Source organism: Monopterus albus, unplaced genomic scaffold (genome assembly GCF_001952655.1).
Source record: "Monopterus albus unplaced genomic scaffold, M_albus_1.0 scaffold305.1, whole genome shotgun sequence".
NCBI classification, from domain to species: domain Eukaryota; kingdom Metazoa; phylum Chordata; class Actinopteri; order Synbranchiformes; family Synbranchidae; genus Monopterus; species Monopterus albus.
In genome coordinates, this window is record NW_018128185.1 from 506,419 (window position 1) to 527,438 (window position 21,020).

General features: G+C 40.4%; 1 protein-coding gene across 1 annotated transcript; it reads right to left on the bottom strand.

The window, feature by feature from the left end:
* Positions 1–3,146: 3,146 nt before the first annotated feature.
* On the bottom strand, positions 3,147–15,283 carry rhoab (ras homolog gene family, member Ab). The gene is made up of 5 exons (XM_020623580.1): positions 15,168–15,283; positions 8,660–8,817; positions 7,066–7,186; positions 5,899–6,029; positions 3,147–5,615 (listed from the first exon to the last, which is right to left on the bottom strand). Exons 2-5 carry the CDS (start codon positions 8,813–8,815, stop codon positions 5,442–5,444), a joined length of 582 nt encoding a protein of 193 aa, XP_020479236.1. The 5' UTR covers positions 8,816–8,817; positions 15,168–15,283; the 3' UTR covers positions 3,147–5,441.
* Positions 15,284–21,020: the final 5,737 nt, after the last annotated feature.

Genomic DNA, 21,020 nt, shown 5'->3' on the forward strand with positions numbered 1-21,020 from the left:
TGAATGCCTCCCTTTCTCCCAAGTTAGAAGCATGTTTATATGCAAACAATTGGTTTACATAGTAGTACCAACAAATATATTTGAAGTAAAACATTCAAACATTGTTATATTATTACAGGGTACTGTATCATTCTCTCGCTAAGGCTAGTAGAACTTTAGTTTGAAAAAATACCAAGACTCTTTGTGGACCTCCTCAAATGTTTATGGTACTTTAGAAAAGCGACCGAGTAAATTCTTTCTTTTTCCTCACTCGATTGCTTTTTTCTTTCCTGATAATAGGCTCTTGTGTAACCCGCCCCCTCTCTCCCCTTTCTTCCTCTCATCCCATTGGACAAGTCAGGCGAGCGATGAGCTCATATTGGTTAAGAATAGTTGAGCTCGCGAGGGCCTAAAAATAGACCGGTATATAAACCGGCGGTTGAGTTGTGTTGTGCTGTACTCGTCGCTGATGCGCATCTGGAGGAGCAAGGCAGGAGGGAGACACTAAGAGAAAGAAAGGACAGAACAGTCTCGTCATTCTCAGCAGCCTCTCCCCAGCTCACTTCTCTACAAGTGTTGCACTCGACGCCGCGGTGTGTCTTACACGATGCCCAACCATCGGTTGTGGTGGAGTTGACAGTGACGAGCTTCCTTCCTTCCTTTTCGACTGCCTGGTTTCGATCTGAATGTCTGTACAAAGAGCCGTAGTCATTTCCTTTAGAAGCAGATTATTAAATTTCCTGTGAGCGGAAGAGGAGATGTTCTTAGCATCACCGTTAACTTAACTGTTATGTCTTTTGTAAATGCTGTCACAAACAACAACAACAGATGGAACGGAACCACAGTGGTTCCAACACGTTTCCGTCTGTTAGTGTGTCACTCAGGATGTGTTTGTCTGACGCAGCGCATAATCATCTCTGTTTCACTCTTTGTGCATTAACAGTAGAAAGAGACATGGCCATGGATATATTATGAGATAATGGGCCTCTGGGCACAAATATGTGAAAGACCCCCTCCCCTCCTAGAATGGAGACCCAAGCTGAAAGCGACACGAAATGACAACAATCAATCCACCTGTGGATGTTTTCCCTAATTGCAGTGATTTTTTTTGTGTCTCTCTGTAATTGTTCTACATGTCTTTGTAGTATTTTTGTGACTGTTTGGCATCTATTTGTAGTTAGTTTGAGTCTTTGTGGACATTCTATCTTTTTGTAGTCGTTTTGAATCTTTGCTGTAGTTTTGTCTCTTGGCTATTTTGTCTTTTTTAAGTAATCGGATTGATTTCAACAGAGGCTCTGACACAGGCGAATCTCTAAACCCTTGGGCCCCTGGACCCAGTATGCGTTATAGCATTTTCTGACACCATTTTGGTGTAGCTTGTGTCAGAGGAACACAATATGGATAGTTTAATACACTTGAGCCAATGTGCCATTATTCTCATGTGATGAAAACACTGAAATATACTCATTATCTCAGTTTCATACCCAACATGACACTTCAGATCAGAGTACCATAAATATTTGAATATTTCTCTTATAGCCATAGTTTTGTACCTTTTATTTATTTAGGAAAATCCTGTTGTTGAATACATCTGTACATTTTGTGTGTGTGTACAGGACCATTTTCTGAGCCATTCTACCATATGAAACAATCAGATCTTGTCAGAACCTAGGGCTGTTGATCATTTTTCAGAGTCAGTTTTGCATTAGTATTATCTCTTTGGCTTTACTGACAAAGATAAATATATTGGAATTTGGAACTTTTCTGTAGTCCTCATCTACCAAGGGGGAAAACAGGTGTAGGAGCAATGTCCTGCTTTGTGCAGTAAAGCAATACAGCAGATTTCCTTTGTAATTCACTCGAGGGTTAACAGTGGAAAGGCATATACAGCTTAGTGGCCACAAGTGACTGACAGGGTCTGGCAGATGGTCTGTTTTTTCCACTGTAAGGGCCCTCGTCTCATTCCCAGGGAGTCATTTTCAGTCAGAGCAGCACAAGCTGACTTCTTGTTTCCTCTCACATCCACCCACTACATCTCTTGTAATCCATCACTGAAGGCCTCCTCCTACTAGCCATCCATTCATTTTCTATACCTGTTCGCCCCACCTTCTCTTCTTCCTATATGAGCTGCTAAAGGTCTCTTCAGGCACCTCTCTGATGTAACAAGATGGAAACTACTATTTGGATGTGTGATCTGAACAGTATGGAAGGAAGAAGGAAAGCCTAAATGGTCTGCCACAATAGACTTGTGAAAAAAAAAATCAGTGTAGCTTTATGCCAGTGTGAATAGAAAGCTGCATGTAAAATGACATCAATACTTTGTTTCTATTAAAAAGTTACTGTAGATGTATAATCCTTGTAAGCACCTTTCTGCTCAGATATTTATTCCTGGATTGTCACTCCTCCACTCTGCTTGCTTTTATTTTTGTTCCGGAGCAGCTTCACACTCTGCACACGCTTGCAGCTTCTTTATATTACTCCACAACATCCAGCGCTATCCAACACATTCAGGGTGATGGCATTAAGTGGTGCGATGGTGCTTCATGCTCTTCAACCAGAAACTCATCTCACTGACCAGTACTCTTGAGTTTTAATAAAACTGCGATCAGAGGAAAGTGAATGAGGAACTCTGTTCCTTTAAAGCAAGATTATAGAAGTTGAACTTACAGGATGACAAACTAAAATTCACTACACTGGCCCTTTCAGCTGCCATTTAATTTGTAGTTCCAAAAGGGACATGATCCCTCTGCATCTCCTCAGATCATTTCACTTTTCCTCTTGGGTTTCCAAGCAATTATTCAGATTGTTACACTAAATGGTTGACCTGTCACCAGAAGGATTGTAACCCACAGTTCATGTAAAACCACTCATCCATCATTCCATTCATATTACATGTGGATTGATTGCACTCAAAAGCCACCGGCGGACCACAATGAATAGAAGCTGTGTTATAGAAAGTAATTTATTACACAAACCAAAGCTAGTTTACAAATAGTTTCCAGTCCTGTGCGTGTGAGTATGAACAATCCCACATTTCATATTTACAGACTTTGCATACAGCTTGGTTTTCCTGTTCCTTTGTTTCCATCACTGCTTCAGCAACCAAAAGTAGGACTTAAAATACAATAAAAACTACTAAAAATAAAAAAGGTTTGTACATAGAGGGGTTTTTTTTTCCTTTTCTTTTCAGCTAAGATTGTGCTCCAAACAAACAAAAGAAGAACAGCACGTGGTCCTAGCAATGCTCCAGACAGGCAGCCGAGAGGCCAGCCTTTCTCCTGACTGCCTAACAACAGCATTTGGCAGGGATGACTGGCAGGTCATTAAGTCATCACAAAAATTCAGGTCAAGCACAAAAGAGTAAACTAAAGCAACATGTAAGCAGTACCCCAATCTTCCACCTCCTATTTTTAAATACTGAGACACTTTTTTTCTTTCTAAACACAGGAAACAAAGCATAAAACAAAAACACTAGGTTTCTGGAACCAGCTCCTCCCTGCAGGCCAGGAAGAAGAACAGGAGGGCACAGTACTGTCAGGAGAACCCAACTCTGGCAGTAGACCACATTGAAAAGCCAGGGAAGGCTGGTGGTTTACAAATCCCCAGTGTGCCCACAACCCCTTGATATTTGTAGAATAAAGGATGTTAAAAAATACTCCAAATTTCAACGTTTTCCCAACACTTTGCTTGTTAGTGAGGCAGTATACCAACAAGTTGCACCCAAACAAATAACTCTCTGGCACTCTGCCATCTCTGTGCACAGCCTTCTAGGTAACAAGGTCATGTCACATTTTTCTAACTGTGAAAGCCGGTGGCAAGGCCAAACAGTTCTCCAGAAAATGCAGGTGTAATGGTGGCTTATCCCTGGCATGCGGTTTTTTCTCATACAGTACATTTGACTTTAAAACATGCCTACACACAAAAAAATTAAAAGTTGTTCATCCCAAATAAGGAGATCAGTGGTGTGCATGTAAACAATACTCTCCTCTCCTTGTTCTTTGACCTGGTTTATAACCAAAGGAAGATGAGCACCAGCAGTCAGCTAGGTGGAACAGGAAGGGATGGGAGCTGAGGCACAGGCAGTGCCATTGTCCGAGTGGGACCATAAATCATCTGCCCCTTCCACTGATTCAGTCCAAAGAATATATTACAATGCTGAAGAATGTTCAGGTTGATAATGATCACCCCCTTAAGTTAGGAAAACCAAATGCAGTACAAAGCCACCACCATGTGGGCAGTTGACTACCTAGCCCTGCCTTCTACAACACTGCTATGATAATATGCCTGGTATTTAGGAGCAGCAACTGGTATACAGGTGGCTATTAAAACCACTTTGGATTAAAGACAAGACGGTGCTGCACAGCAAATGGGTTTAAGTGTCAGTTTATCAATTCAAACACTAGCTGCAGTTGATCTGCATGTTATTAGAACAGGTCATCTCAGTAAGGACTCGATGCGGCTGTCACCGAGTCTATAAGAACAGGAATTAACCACTGACAGACTAAATGGCACTGAGCTGCACGTGTGAGCATGGAGCTCCATGAGCACACAAGACCAGAGCACTTGACCAATACTGTGGATACAACAACCACTGGACAAATTTTCCCAAATGCTTAATTTTACAAGAGAATTCAGATTTTTGTTTCTGAATAAATCTGCAAGATCATCAGCCTCAAACCTCTTCAGGCCTGTACTCGTTTACTGGTAAGCAGACTTCTTTTGAAACACTCTGCTCAGGTAACTACAACATAACCAGCTACATGTGTAAAACTATGAAAGCTGCCAGATTTGCCCTGGTGTGGTGTATAAAGTGTCCCCATGGTCACACTCGCACACTGTACTTCATTCTTCCCATCCTTTCACTGTCCAACTCAGCACCACCCTATCCCTAATCCAGGTATGAACATCTGGGGAGGAGCAGTCCACTGGTGACTGCTTACAGTGGTACTCATTTACTGTGCTGTCCGTCTGGCAAATCACTCAGGGTGGAAACTAAACCTTCTGCTTTGTACACAAGAAACAGTCACTGGAACATCCCATAATTCACTAGCACCTTAATCAGTTTTACCAGTCAGACAGAATTTTAGAAAGGACCAGGAACTCCTAATAATCTTTATCGGTTAAGTGGCTGGTTGACAAGACAATATGTACCAGCGTTTGGCTGGTGTAAATTTCCCACCTTGATGATAAACCTACAGGTAAAGATGGCTTACAGCGGTAGTCATTTACTGTGTTCCCTCCTCCCCCCTCCATGCATCCATCCCTCTCCATCAAAGCTTCCCAAACCCAAGTCCCAGGGTAAATTCAGTCCAACAAACAGCCATTTTACAGCGGTAGGTGTTTACTGCACTCTGTTCTTCCCCTCCCTCCCTCTCCCATCTAGTAATCCCCTCTGTCCCTCCCGAGCCCTAAACCAAGGTACAGTAGCCCCTGGTGAAAATAGTCCAAATATGTCAGCCATTTTACAGCAGTACACATTTATTGGTCTTCTTTCCACGGCGGGCCTGCAGTGCCGCCCTGGTGGCCATCTCAAACACCTCCCGCACACCGTCCTTGGTCTTGGCAGAGCACTCCATGTAACCGAATGCTGCAATCCGACCAGCCATGTCCCGGCCCTCCTCCGACTTCACTGGCTCCTATTGGATGAAGACAAAACCAAGAATCTGGTTTAGCGAAACATTCACAATTGGATAAAATAGCATTAAATAATACACAACTCTAAACACCAATAAACAAGTGATCTTTACTCATTTGAACTGTACTTCTGTCATCAATAACATATGCAGATGAGCAGAGGTAAAGATGATGAAACAAAAGCCAACCGCTAGTGTAACCAGTAATGGTTATTTTTCCACGAACGAACTTGGCAGAATAACCAAAATGGTGACAAAAAAAAAAAAGAAAAAAAAAAAGATGTACCTGCTTCATCTTGGCCAGCTCTCGGCGTGTGTGCTCGTCATTACGCAGGTCTTTCTTGTTCCCTACCAGGATGATGGGAACGTTGGGACAGAAATGCTTGACTTCTGGGGTCCACTTCTCTGGAATGTTTTCTGTGAATGACAAAAAAATCAACAATCACTGGTCAGTTTAATTTTGGGTGTGTATATCAGATGTAATTTTGATTCTCAAATGCAACTGAAGTGATGAAACTTTACTGTAGTTTTATTTTTCCAGATGGGGGATAAACATTCCAGCACCTGGAGACCACTACATCTGAACAAAGGACCAATTGGCAGATGTACATATATTCCAGTGCTGTGTGTACTGCACTAAACCCATTCTCACTCATATGCCACTTTGGGAATATTAAAGAAAAAAAAAAGGAAATGCTAATAAGCAAATAATTCCAAAAAAAAAAAAGCTGGAAAAATTTCTTCCTGCTACAAGTGAACAACCATACAACCTGACAATGAACTGCTGCATAAACACAATATGATGGTGCAGTATATGTGCTTATCTTGAAACTAGGCAACAGAATTAAATCAAAGGACACCAGTGTTCAGACTGGCCTATACATTTAAAATGTGAGTTACTGCAGAGACAATTCTGCTTCTGACAAAAGGAACAAAAGCACAGAGCCTCCATATCTCCACTGAGCATCAGCTGATAACATTTGTCTCACTTTGTCAGCAGAAATGCTGCTTTTAAACAAAAAAGTAGTCTAAGGATTATCATGTAAAACAACAAATGACAAGCTTCAGCACAATAAGCCTGTTTTATTATAAATCTATTATAACTAGTACCTTCGTCTCATTTCACTGTTTAATCTGACTCCTTGTCTGCAGCTTTGATTGCCTTTGATGCAAAGCAATTTCGATATGATCAGTGAAGTGTTGTTCATCATTATGAGAGAAAAGGCCTGTGTCCTTGTTTAACAGCATGGCTGCATGCCAATACATGACAAATGATTTGTGTCAGTTGGTGAGTTCTGTATGTGCAAATGCAACCAGTTCCTCTACAAGTGGTCACAACAGAATGAACACCGACAGGCCCCAGAAATAAAAATGGAAAGATTGGGGAGTGCATAAGAAGGACAGAGACGTAGTACTTTATGTTACACATGATAGTGTGTGGGGTTGTACTCACCCAAGCTGTCAGGGCTGTCTATGGAGAAGCACATGAGAATAACGTCAGTGTCTGGATAGGAAAGAGGTCTCAGCCTGTCATAGTCCTCCTGACCTGCTGTGTCCCAAAGGGCCAACTCCACCTGACGCACACACAGGGCAGGGAGAAGGACAAGAGAATGTGGAGAACGAGGGAGAAAATAAGTGAGGAAGAGAAGCTAATAAGCCACGTCAATCCTGATCAACATAACTCACATGAAGCTAGAATGTAAACAAGAAAAACAAAAACAGCTGCAGACCTCATTTGGACCAGGAACTACTAAAAAAGGACTTTTATTTTATGAGATTAAGTGGAAAGCAAACAAATGTGAAGCATGTCTTGAACCCTGGTAAAATGTGTACCATTTTGGACCCTGAAGTGGTCAAATCTTGTTTTCATGTTTTCTTTAATTATATTTAAATATAATTTGAATGAGTATTAAATCTCAGCAATGAAGATGAATCTCTGCATTTAGCCTCAACCTGGAAAACCTCAATTTAGCAGGTCCCCGTCATTCATTTATATACATCAGAGCTTGTGCCATCAGATAGTTTGGGCCACAATTCTCATTTTAAATTAATCAAATAAATACAATTATTTTGTTAAAACAAAATTTAAGGCATTGACACTGTTACTAGAAAGATGTGGCTGATGGTGAAACCAGAACATGAATGGTTAAATGTCTCAAAAGAAAAAAGTGCAACAAAGAGCTACCACAGTAATCTGCCTAAATATTAACCTGTTTTGTTGCTTCATTTAAATGAAGATTCTTACACAATACATGACGGTATAGTCTGATATGGTTGAAGAAATACTATTTACTGTATGAAACTGTCTTTGTTAATTCCTAATAAATAACAAACTGTACGTGGGTTCTGTGACAGTAACATAAAGAACCCTCTCAGAGCAAACTACACAGCTAAATTTGGAAAGGAAACCAGATCAAGACATTTGGAAAAGTGTGACACTTGACTAGAAGTAGTAATGAGTCTTTCTCAGCAGAACCAAGGATTAGAGAATCAACCAGCCAATAAACACTCAATGTCCCAGAATCCCATTAACCCAAAATGAGGTGAGGACGTGTGGATTTGTGACTGATGAGTTATCCAGTACCTACAAAAACCTAGAAATATTTCCAAAATTAATTTGAAGGCCTGTGACTAAGCTCAACCAAAGCAATCTGCAAAAACAGAGGAGATGTGGCAGACGGCTGCTGCAGAGGGAGGGAAGATGTGAAAATGGAACAGTACAGTTTTATCAACACTTGCCCACTTAGCCCTGAAGGTAGAATTAAAGTGTTGAGCATGATTAAGGACACAAGGAACAAAATTAGCTTGATATAAGCACAAAAACTAAAAGCAGCAAAGACACATAGGAAACAAGTAGATTACTCTGTAGTGTCTTAAAAACATACAAAATACTCAGTATTTAAAATTTGTTCACTAGAAAAAAAAAGTCACTTATTAAGATGGTACAACAGCTTTTAATGAGTGTGGTTTGGATCAATCCATCTACCCTTCAGCACCACTCGGACATGACATTAAATGAGAAAGACATAGTGCTACAGTTGTCTCACCTGTTTACCATCCACCTCTATGTCAGCAACATAGTTCTCAAACACAGTGGGGACATAGACCTCAGGGAACTGGTCCTTGCTGAAGACAATCAGAAGACAGGTCTTCCCACAAGCTCCATCCCCCACTATCACCAGCTTCTTACGGATGGCTGCCATCCCTGGAGAACACAAGAAGGAAGGAGGAAGTCAGTGTTATGCCCAAGGAGTCACAAGAAAAGCATGACAGGAAGTAGAATCACAAGTGTAAATGGCAGCAAACACTGAGGGCAGCACAACACGCCATGTGCAGCGTTTCCCCCTACCATTATATTGCCCCCCCCACCAGATCTTAATGGAAGTCATTTAAGGTTTCCTTTCCTTGTTCTTTTTTTAAACAAACTAGCCTTATGTTATTTATATAAAGGCATGTCATTTTTGTCTCTACATGGTCGCACGTTTACAATTCTCCTCTGCTCTCTGTATCATGCACGGCGGAGTTCCACCCCAAGTCGCGCACACACACACACACACGTGTGTGGCACCCCAACCAAAAAACTGTAAACCTAGGGGAAACACCGATATGACCCGCATCACGCAGCGGGAGCGGTGTGAATTCAGTGCAGGACCACCAAAATGTTAGATTACTTCAGTAATTTTATGCTGCTGATGCGAGTTTAAGCCGGGCAAAAGGACAAAAGCACATCCTGATGTGTATAGTTTGATGGCAGCGTTTGGGCTTTCATTACAAAAATAATTGGTGCAGGTTTTTTGACACATCACGCTACCTGTGTGCGTTGCCCTTAATTGTTACAGAGGAGCATCCCACTGCCCAAAGACGTCCATATACTCAAACTATTCTGTAAATAAAAGTGTTTACTAGGACCTAACAGTCCATTTTAAGCAGAAAAACATGCGACATTTGTAGCAGGAAAGCAAGAGTGGGCTTTGCACAGTGATGCATAGTGCAGTTGCACCATTATACTTCACACATTTAACCACACAACATGAAATCAGTGGCTCTCAACCTGAAGATAAACATGAGCCTGTATTTGGTTCTGCTCTTTTCATTTGTAATTCATGGTTTAAAAATTTCAGCAAACTAACTAGCCTTGACTATGGCATGTCAAGTGTGTGTACGCATGTGATTGCATATATTAGTCCCAAAAAAAATATATATATTTTTTTTTTTTTACAAACAGGAATTGGGTGTAAATGGTGTGGACTTTCTGCTGAACTGGACTGACAAACTTTGGATGTATTCAGCGCTCACGAGGGCACACACACACACACACACACACACACACACTTGTGAAAATAACCAGTATTACATTTTATCAACAAGTGTGACCAAAACACTAAACAGGAAAACAGCCATTTCCCTTTATACATGAACAGGAATGGTATCCAAAATGTTCCAGTTGCCGGTTGTGGAAATATGGGTACAATCACTTTATTCATTAAGTACACATCATCACTCCTGGGGCACTGCCACAGAGACAACTTTCACATGAACACAGTACATGCACTGTATACTTACTAAGTGCACAAGGACAAATAGGCCTCACACTGAGGGGGGTTATGAAAAAAAAAAAAAAAAAAAAAAATTCACACCCCTGAGTTGTCATTTCCTTCTGATTCACCAAGTAGCTGCACTGTGCAGTGTCAATCACATTTTTCTAACCTGCTCTCCATCACAGTGAGCCAGCTGGAGGTGTGGTAGAGAGCACACCGTCAGCTGAGTTGCAGTTTGATCTGCAGCAGAGCTGTAACTACAGACCAGGTTACAGTTTCAGTTCCCTGTCAAATCTGCACCTTTGGTGAGATATCTAGTTTACCAGTGTTGTGTCTAAATTGTCAAATCATTTGACAGCTAACCTACTGCTGAAAAAAATGCTGCTAAAGTTTATTTAATTCCCAAATAGGCTGTGCATAAGAAGAGTCTGGTTGAAACCAGTCTGTCTTTATTCCCTTTCAGTTCTGGGTTGTTTTAATTTTTGTCCATGTAGCAAGTTTGCATGTGACTGGCATTTGTAGCTACTGTAAACTGTGTGTTGCCTACATTCCCTTCAGCTTCAGGCTCCATATTCAGTCCATTTCTGATCAAAATTACATGCCATTCCCTAGTAACTAGGGCCATATGCGCAATATCAACCAAAGAATCAATAGCAAAACTGTTCTCCTTCCACGTATTGTCAAGAATAACACTAGGAGCAGCTGTATAACAATAACAAATGGTTGGCAGTAACTAGATAAACATATCCGGAACAGATTTAAAAGCTACATAAAAACAAACTGCAACAGGTTTGTCATGCTGCCACTTTTTGTTCAAATCAAGTCTTTATAAACTTGAGGTGGCCTTTGCAAAACTGATCCATGTTACTGAGGTAGCATGACTACCTTTCTTTGTTATTTTGTCACCTTTTAGCTGCTGCCATTACTCAAACCTGTTGACTGACATAGCTCACATGTGCAGAGATCTTCAAGGAAATTGTGAAAGCTTACATTAGCATGCACTAAGACTGAGCTGGTAAAAATGCAGGCAAGGGCCTGCAGGCTTTCATGGGGAGTGTTGTAGCCATATACAATACAACCATGTTGTGATGAGTCAATGTAAATTGATTTATTCACGTTTCCAGCCTGGGAGTTTACATTGCGTTTTGGTTAGCCATGCTGCTAACATAGCCTACTTTACCTTAGCACAAATTGTACCACCAGTGTATCGGCACTGATGGATAATAAACAGTTTAACATCCAGTACTAACAAAGATGCATGATGTATCGTTTTGGAGTGTACATGTCCTGATCATTCACAGAATAATGTCACTGTATGTTGAAATGAAAGCTGAGCCAGATCTAACTTTTTCACCGCACAGGGTTGAAGTTGTTTCGCCAGAGCCCACTGTGGTACAGGTGCAAGCTATGTTGAATTCAATCCCCCACAGAAATGAATGAGGACAGCTGCATTTTATTTTGCACATCTTTGAAACTCAGTCCGAACACAACCTAAATGTTCTAACTTCACAGAACTGTTAGCACCGGTGTCCGAGTGACACCTGAAGAAGCACCAATATTTATTTTGTGATTTAGGCATTTTTCATGCCATTCAGAAACAAAAATCTAATTAGTTTGATACATCACCTGGGAAATTATAGCTATGTTCACACTCTCATTTGTTTTCAAATCAGAGATGGATAAATGTTACACATGATGTGAATCATCAACACAAAAAGATCAGATCTGACAAGACTGGAATTGAGCATTAAGGCCCATGATGTGAACATAGCCCAAGACAAAAAACATAATAGGGGCACAATATGCTCAGAAAAGGGGGGGGGCAAACAAGAGGAAAATCACCATTAACAGTGTATAACGTTGTGTCAAGAGTTTGTTTCAGGAAAACGGGGAACACACATTATCAAAAATATCACATACACTGATGCAAATGTAAAGGTGGTGAAATATAATTTGCTAAGCAATTAACAGATAGGTGCCCATATACTGCTCTTCAGTAGAATGTGAAATTTCCACCAACCACATATATTATCTTGGGCTGTTGCCAGTCATGCCTGCCAGATGCTTGCCAGTCAACACTTTAGAGTCACACTAAAACTGAACAGGCTTCTCAGGCATTTTCAGTGGTGCATGTATGAAGTGATGTAACTCCAACTATAGACTGCAGAGAACCACAAATGACTGGCTTCCAAACTGCCTTTTGGTACAAAGACATCAAATGTTAACATATGCCAAGAAAAAAACAAACAAACAAAAAAAAAAAACAGGCTGGTTATGTAAGCTACGCTGATGACCACAGTAACTGAAGTGTATGCGAGATGGAATCCCTGAACAATTATAGTCCTGCTAGATAGATAATAAGGACCAGGCCAAATGTGCAAATCTCCACCCCACCTGCACGCTATCAAACAAGACACCATGAGATGAAATTAAAGATGACAAACAACAAGTAAGGAGAGACACAGGGAAAACCCCAACAAGATCAAATTAACAGAAAAGGATGGATATTGGAATTCCTGCAATAAACACCATCAATTAACACAGGAGGAGCAGGGGTGACAGCAGGGGCAGGCTTTTGTCAATTTGTGATTCACTTTTTCAACCGACTTCCCAACAGTAACGTTTGATTCATGCTTCACAAACACTGAGGTGGCACCTTCTGAAAATTGATGGTCTTAATTTGACAAAGCAGCTGACTATCCTTACCTAGCTAACTGAATAAACCACATAGTTTTATAAACAAAGACTATGCTTTATGGGTCTTGACTTTCAACCGAGTCTCCACCTTCGGGATGGCTGTGTATCCAGCCTGATAAATCATGTAAACTGTCATCCTGTCAAACTCAAACAATAGGTTTGTCAGCAGGTCTGCCCGTCAAACCCACTCATGTGTCCACACACACCCAGTTTTCAAACAGTTTTCTCTGACCAGTCAAGTAAAACACTACTCATTCTGCACTGCTACTGTGTACGACACAGCTTTAAATGCATTATTAAAATGGTTACTGTGTGCTTGATGATTCATCAGGCTGTCCTTTAGAAAACCCCACACAGTCACATCTAAAGGCCTGCATGTGTGGGCGTGTGTGTTTATATCAGGAAATACTCCACACAGTCTTCAGGGTGGAAAATTAGACCCAGCTTAACAGTTCACTGGCTACCAGCAGATGAATATTTCAGTTTCTGACAGAAGCTTGGCAAGTGCTTCTCTGCTACCACCTGACATGCAGTTCTATGGGTGTTGAAATATGGAATTAATCCATTACAATGAAAGAACAGAATAGCCATTCTATACCACCGTGTGCGGCACATGTATAATGTAAAATACAATTACAACACAAATTGCTGATAAACACTTAAAACAACCCATTTAGAGAAAGGTGATAGTACTGCTGGGACACAATGAAATTACCATTTCAGTTACAAGAGACCCACTTTCTCATGTAAAAATTCTACCACCTCTTTAGCACAAACCCCCTGGGGAAAAAAAAAAACAGGACACAGAAAGACAGTGTACTTAATATGCTTGCTGGATAATTACCATGAACCAGAGTATTTGTAATCAGTACTAAGCTTGTCTCAATCACAATGACTAAAATTTGAACCTACTGGGAAGAAGCCACTGACCGTTTATTTAATTTATCGACCATTAAATGAAATTGGATTCTGATCAGTCACCATTATTTCCCTCCATTATATTGTAAGATATTATATTCTTTTATTCAACAGCTTCAAATGTGGCCATGTGTAAAACTACAATAAAACCTGACCCCGCCCCCAGTTGCTTCAGAGGCTTTTCTACATCAGTAAGAACAATAAAATATTCATCACAAAAACTTCCCACTGAACTTAACGGGAAAAGCTTATGCCACATTTTGACTGGTATATCACATCTCTAGCTTTGACTTACAATTGTAACAAATATATGATTATTGATCATTTTATCTGTATCTCCGAGTCCTAAATGGTCAGAAATGCTACACTATATGGATGGTCTGACGTGGTCTACTAGCCACCATGGCCATGGCAAAGAAAAAGTTGTGTGCCTTGCCCGTGAGAGCTCCTAGTGCCTAGTCAAACTGATATTAAATCAGCTATAGCCACTGGGTGGGTCACCAGAAAGATGGCGTCATCACAGAGGCAACAGATGGCTAGTGTGTCCGCAGTGGAAGAATGGGTGGGTGGCCCTGCTCCAAACTAAACATTATACGGTACATCATACATATGACTTCTCGATAGCTACGACTATTCACGACAAACCAACATTACAGAAAAGGGTAAAACTTAAAATCTCCAGCCAAGTAAAGAGTACGAGCTCTATTGTCTTTGGCATGCTCTATAACCTACGGAAAATGCGGGTTTGTTGCTGAAATAAAGTACACTGATTGTTTGCTTGATGCTTTTTTATTGTGTGGATGTGATTCATCTGTTTTTTTTATTATTATTATTTTGTATGTTTTACTGTAAAGCACCTTGTAACGTAGGTTTAGAAAGGTGCTATATAAATACATTTGCTTGCTTGCTTAAAATGTTGAGCATGCTATCGAAAAAAACTCCATCCAACATCCACCTCTAGCAGCAATTCATAAAGTGACGCTGAGCCATTAGTAAGCCGCCTGGTCCGCCGAGGTAAGTAGGGAAAATAGCCTCATTGTGTGGGGGTTATCCGTCCAATCTAGGCCAGTCTATAAGCATTACTGAAGTTATCACAGTTTCCTAACAGGCTTCGGTAGAGTCTGGCCAAGGCGTTTCGGTCACAGAAGTTCCTACAGTCAGAATACAGCAGTTTTCTCTTCAGCCCAACTGTGTTGCAAGTGCGGAAGCGGCATGGAAACTGAGGTCGATTAGGAGAAAAGCTAATTTAGCTAACGTTAGCTAGTACCGCTAGCTTTTAGCTTCGCGAGCACGGCCTTTCAAAGCTCCGCACAACTTAAGAAATTACCATGTCCGCTTTTAAACTGAAGAAGGCAAGAAAATCAGCACTTCAGAATAGTCAGGTAATTAAAAAGTAGTTTACCTGCAGTTTATGTGTCTAGCAGTCGGATTTTTCAGTGTCTCCCGGAGCACAACTGCTTTACCGACCCGACGACTCGCTCGCTGCTTCTTCCCGTCTCAATCTGACACAATGAATTACTTCACGGGAGCGCGCAGCAATGGTTTGTAGTTCATAGCTGGGGGGAGGGGTGACGTGCACGAGCCCTAAGAGCCACACCTGCGCGGGCACGAGGTATAAGAGTACTGTGAGTGCATCAGTTGCGCTTTAGTGCTGTTAGGACAATAAACAATGTCTATTTTCATACCTGACATGACACAACTTTCAATTTTAACGTGTGTTTAAATGGAACGGTAGATGCCTGATTTTAGACTACAACATTTTGCTATGTTAAGGGGATTTATTTATGGGTCATGTATTAACTGGTGTCCAAAATGAGTCACATGTCAAGTGGCGCTTTTGGCTAAAGAAATTTTAACATTTAAGTGGCACTATAAATACATGCTGGTGCCATGTACCCACAGAGATATAAGGGACTTTGAGCTAATTTCATTATTCTCCAAACTGGAGTTAAGCACCCTACACCATACAACACTGGAGCTGCAACTTTAAGGAGCTAACTAGCCAAAGTATAGTAAAGTCTTTGCCTACGGCCCCACCTGGCGGTCAGTTTAGGTACAAACTAAATTAAGAAATAAAGTGGTAATATAAAATTCATAATATTATTTATGCAATAAAATAAATGGAGAAGGGACGGGGGTCACCTATCTGTTAATACAGAGTCTGTCAAATTTGTGCAGACAACACTCTTAACAAAAGAGCAAATCTCTATCAAATTATTTTTAAGCTAATTTGACAATTAGGCAGGAGAATGCATGTTTTTTGGGGGATGTGATAGGTCGGTGTTCTCTTATCCTAGTAAAATCACATCCACAGCAGGACTACAAATATCACAACAGTAATACAACAATGACTGAAACACTGTGTAATTCCATACACTCATTTTGTTTAATTTCATACAGAGATAAAGAAATACATCTGAAAACTAAAACAGAAAGGTCTGTGCAACTGGATAAGGATAATCACCTTTATTGGCCAAGTATGTTACACACAAGGAATTTGTTTCCGGTACAGAACCGAGGCAGCCATCTGCAGCGCCAACTCAACCAATGGCTCTAACCATCGGGGGCAACAAAGGGGTTCAGTGTCTTGCCCAAGGACACTTCGACACATGGACTGCAGGCACCGGGATTTGAACCTTCAAATTAGGAGATGACTGCTCTACCCACACCACTATCGCCTCCCCACAGAACAGAGAGAAAATGTCATTTGTGTGAACAAGAGCTGTGGGTCCAAAAGTAGGGACAAGAGTCTTCCTGCCCTCATTCAACTTAGGGCAGGAAAACAGCTTTCATCCACAACTCATATAGACTGGCATTATTCAGAATTTTACCTGTTAGATTTTAACACAATTTGTTGCCTACCAAGGTGACTAAATGATAAGTCAAGCTACCAGAGTACATACTGTATCTTTGACCTCACAATCCAAACATATGAAATGATTACTCATTTTACAGTATGTTATAGGAAATGAGCCTATAGTGGAGGCACTAGCTGTGAAAGCCAGTACAAAAGTGTTTTGACTATTGCATTACTGCTATGCTACTTCAATATAAGAAGCGCTCCAATAATGCTTAATCAGTTTGTACCAGATAATGCAGAAAGTTCTAGCACAGCTTCACCCACTGTCAAGGTGCACAGATAAGGAAAAAACAAACTGAAAAACAAAAGGTCCAGCAACCTTTGCATGTTTTGAGCAAGTTTAATAATAAGACCCAGGCATTTCGGCATGAAGACTTCTCCAGGGTCTGTTAAAGGCACACATTAAAACCATTAAAAACAACCAGTGACATACAAGTTCATTCACGTCGGCCAATACAAAACATGCACATAAGTAAGTTAGCACCCTGTCATCATTTTTTCACAGGCATAGAGGCAACCAAGCCTAGAGCAATAAGTGGTAACACTAATCTTTTAAGCAAAAGAGAGGCTTTTTGGATTTTTGACTTTAAAAGTTTATTTCCAGGAGGTATGGACAAGGATTTCTCAGTTAATGAATTTTTATAATGAGGTTTAGTTTTTAATACTCATGGGCTCCAACTGTACACCCTGTTGTCTTTCTTGTTTTCATTATATTTAGTTTTATAGTATCTTACAAATATACGTTTGAGCTTTTTGTTTTGTTTCATGTGCTGCATTATGTCTTTAATTTAGCTTTTTTTTTCAGTTGTCATCTCTTTTGTATTGGTTTTTGTTGTGACTGGGGAGGCCCATGGTGTTTTGTGGATTGGTTGGACTGCTAGGCGCCTGCTGACTGTACATTTTCTTCCATGTTAATCACATGTGGTATCAGTGTCAATTATTACACACAACTGGTGCTCCTTTATCAATTTGACCCTTGAATGTGATTGGCCAATGGCCACATGACCATAAACATAACTCACTTATGTGCATGTTCTTTAGGTAGGCAGGACTTTATTGATCCCACAGTGGGGAAATTCCTGTCTTCCAGCAGCAACAAAACACCATAAGAACAAACACCACACACATATCTTGAGATTGGTCAATATGTATGAGCTTGTATGTGATTAGTTGTTTTTAAGTTTTTTTTTTTGACTTTGTATTATTTATAGGACTCTTTGCCTTTAACAGACCTTGAGAAAAGGTTCATGCTGAAATGCCTTGGTCTTCTTATTAAACTTGTTCATAATACTGCAAGTGTTGCTGGACTTTTTGTTTCCTAATCAATTTGTACCAGCAAATGATGACAAGCTAATGAACAACTTTAAAGTAAGTATTGTAAACTGCCAACCAAAGTTTTTATTTTCTGGTTACATTAGGAGCCCACTGATTCCAGCTCAAATAAATATCGGAAACCCACAAGGGAATCTCTGACTCCACTATTACACTCTTAAAATGGGCAAACTGCACATCCTAGTGAGAAACAATCGCTGACTAAAGGCAGATAAATGTGTTATTTGACCTTTTTAATCACCCACTTTGACAAAAAACTAACCAAAGAAATCTACTGTTTGAGTAAAACAGAGCAAGAACTTAAGGTTTAACAAAGAAGTCTGCATGCCTGTGGTGAAAAATACTGGTGTACAGGAAAAACACTTATGAACCGTTTATGTCACCAAACTGCAATGATATCATTTTAGCACATGTTCATTGGCCACTGTGGTTTGAGGTCAAAGTAATAACTTCTTGTGAACAGCTTGTAGCTTTTCTACTTTGTCTACACCAGCTGTATATAACACAGAAAGTGGCATTATTCAAACAACAGTATGATATTGCAATCATTTCTCCTCCTTGTGGATGTTAAGAGCCAGAACAGATGGTTGCACAGGTCAAACTACTCAACTTCACCATATTATACAACTTCACAGCTATCTGTAGGCACCCGTGTTAGAACACGTTTTGCTGCATTGCTGATTTTTATGATACTATGGTGCAAGCTGAGCTGTGCCAGCAGCTAAGCTAAGAAGAAAAACATTTCCAGTCACTTGCACATAATTGGTGTCTGAATGACACTATAAAACTGTGACTGTCAGTAACTACAGGTTAGTTTTGATGCAGCACAAACTGAAGACCCCCATACCACTGAGAAGGCTGTTTTCCCCCCATTCTCCAGGAAGGTTTAGCTTTTATGTTTCCATTTAAAAGGCTACTGGTTTTTTACTGTATATACATTTTGGGTAGAATTCAGGCATTAATTTGAATGAATTAGTTCATTTCATGTTGTGAGGAGCTACTTCACCTGTTGCATTCTGTTCACTAAAATTCACAACCTTTATTCAGTGATTTTCTCATTTAAACCAATTTCTACTGTCCTTTTTCTCTTTACAGCTGCTGGTGGTTAGTAAATGGTTAAAAAAAGAAGAAAAAAAAATCACCGTCACCTATGATTGCAATGTCCAAAGTTGTATCAGACAGGACTGAGTAAAACTAGCCCAGTGGCAGCTGTGGCTCAGAAGGTAGAGTGATCATGTGTGTGTTGGTGCCACAGACAGCTGCCTCGGTTCCTTGTGTGTGTGTGTGTGTGTGTGTGTGTGTGTGTGTGTCAAACATACTTGCCCCCAAAAAAAGTGATTATCATTCTCTGGCGGCGAAACGAATCAGACCCGACAACATGTAAACGTCGTCCATCCATGCACAGCTGCTGTGCCATGTCTCACACTTAATCATGACTGACAGCTTCCACTTGGGCTATCAATGACACGCAGCCTGGTTACAACAGCGCCAACACTGATGAAGGCCAGACGGCCGAAAACGTTTTGTCCTCTTGCAGAGAATAAAGTAAATTCTTGTCACTGAGTGTGACTCCACTTTAACATTTATTGGATAATTAATTGATTATCGGGATAATGCGCCAGTTCTTCCTGAGCACGGTGGAATCTGCACATATGAAAGACGAGCTTCACCTTACATACTTCATCCTCACTGTTGTGCAGCAGAAGTTCGCTTTCTTAACTATTTGGAAATTAAGTAACAAACATTTTCAACCCTGTGATCCCAGGTTCACAAGTTGAAAAACGATTTTTCTTATTTGTCATCACTGTGATCAAAACATCAGAAAAAAAATTGGCTGCAACTGACTTTAATCAACAAGGACAGGTGGAGAATTGGGAATTGAATGATTTGATTGTTACCATAATACAATGTGACATCTCCAATGATGACAGTCTACATAGTAAATGAATCACTGACCCTTTGGTCATCTTTCATAGAACGTATGAAAGATAAAACAATTTAGTTGTCCATCAACCTTTCCAAAAAATTATTCACCACTGCCTGCAGCTCGGCACAGTGAGATTAGTGATGTTACAAGTGCAAAGGATGTGGCTGGAAAATCTATGAGATGTCGACTACTGATCTGTGTAAGCATCCTCAGTCTCTGGAGTCATTTGTGCTCGAGTCAGTGTCTGCGATATGCCCTCTGAATATGCACAAAAACTGGTGTCATTTAAATCTTAAAAATATCTGCAGTCTGTTTATACCAAACAACGCTTTTTTTTTCTACCCTTCTTCACTTGATCACATTTTTGCATTTGTAATGGTGCCAAATTACTAATACAACCATTGCAGATGTTGACCAAGTCTCTGTATCATACGCATTCGGATAACTGACAAGGTATTACTGAGTCTCATTTCAGATCCTACAAGCTGACAGTGTAAAAGGGTGGAGGATGATTAGGCCTGAAATTACCCTAAAAAATACAACCAGCTCCCAAGACAAGGAGGAATCATAATCATCATCCACAGGTCTGTGAACGTGGCTTATTAGTGCACTAAAACAGTTTGGTTTTTTTATTTTGTTTGCTGATGAACAGACCCAGAAGAAATAAAAAAAACAAAACAATTGTTATCCACTGAAAAACACACTGGGGAATAAAAAAATGGGTACATGGTCCTTTTCTCTGCCTGCTATTTGAGAGAGACACTGGGTGACAAACAAACCTGGTCAGGGAAATTCTTTCACCTGTCACTTCTTAAAATCATGAGGTTTTGTATCATAATTCATCAGCAGGACAGACCTGGAGCAGCTTCTTTAATCTGGTCCATCAACTGGTGCAGAGTGACTGATTTTTATTCTTTGTCCGTTACACGCCCGGTTGCATATTTAGAACCAGTGAACCAAAAGCTGATGTCACTTATCAAGACAAGGCTTATCAAACCAGTGCATGCACAATGGGCTTTTCATCAAGGAATCAAGAATTGAGTCTCTGCCGCTGACGGCTTTCTTGTTGGAGGCAATCAGAGGACAACTATGGCTGCTCTGAAAATGACTTACTAAAAGAATATTGTACACACACT

Coding starts and splice junctions, on each gene's coding strand:
- rhoab (XM_020623580.1), bottom strand. CDS start 8,815: ATGGCAGCCATCCGTAAGAAGCTGGTGATAGTGGGGGATGGAGCTTGT. Junction 6,030..7,065: donor AGACAGCCCTGACAGCTTGG/GTGAGTACAACC, acceptor TGTCATTCACAG/AAAACATTCCAGAGAAGTGG. Junction 5,616..5,898: donor AGCTGGCCAAGATGAAGCAG/GTACATCTTTTT, acceptor TTCATCCAATAG/GAGCCAGTGAAGTCGGAGGA.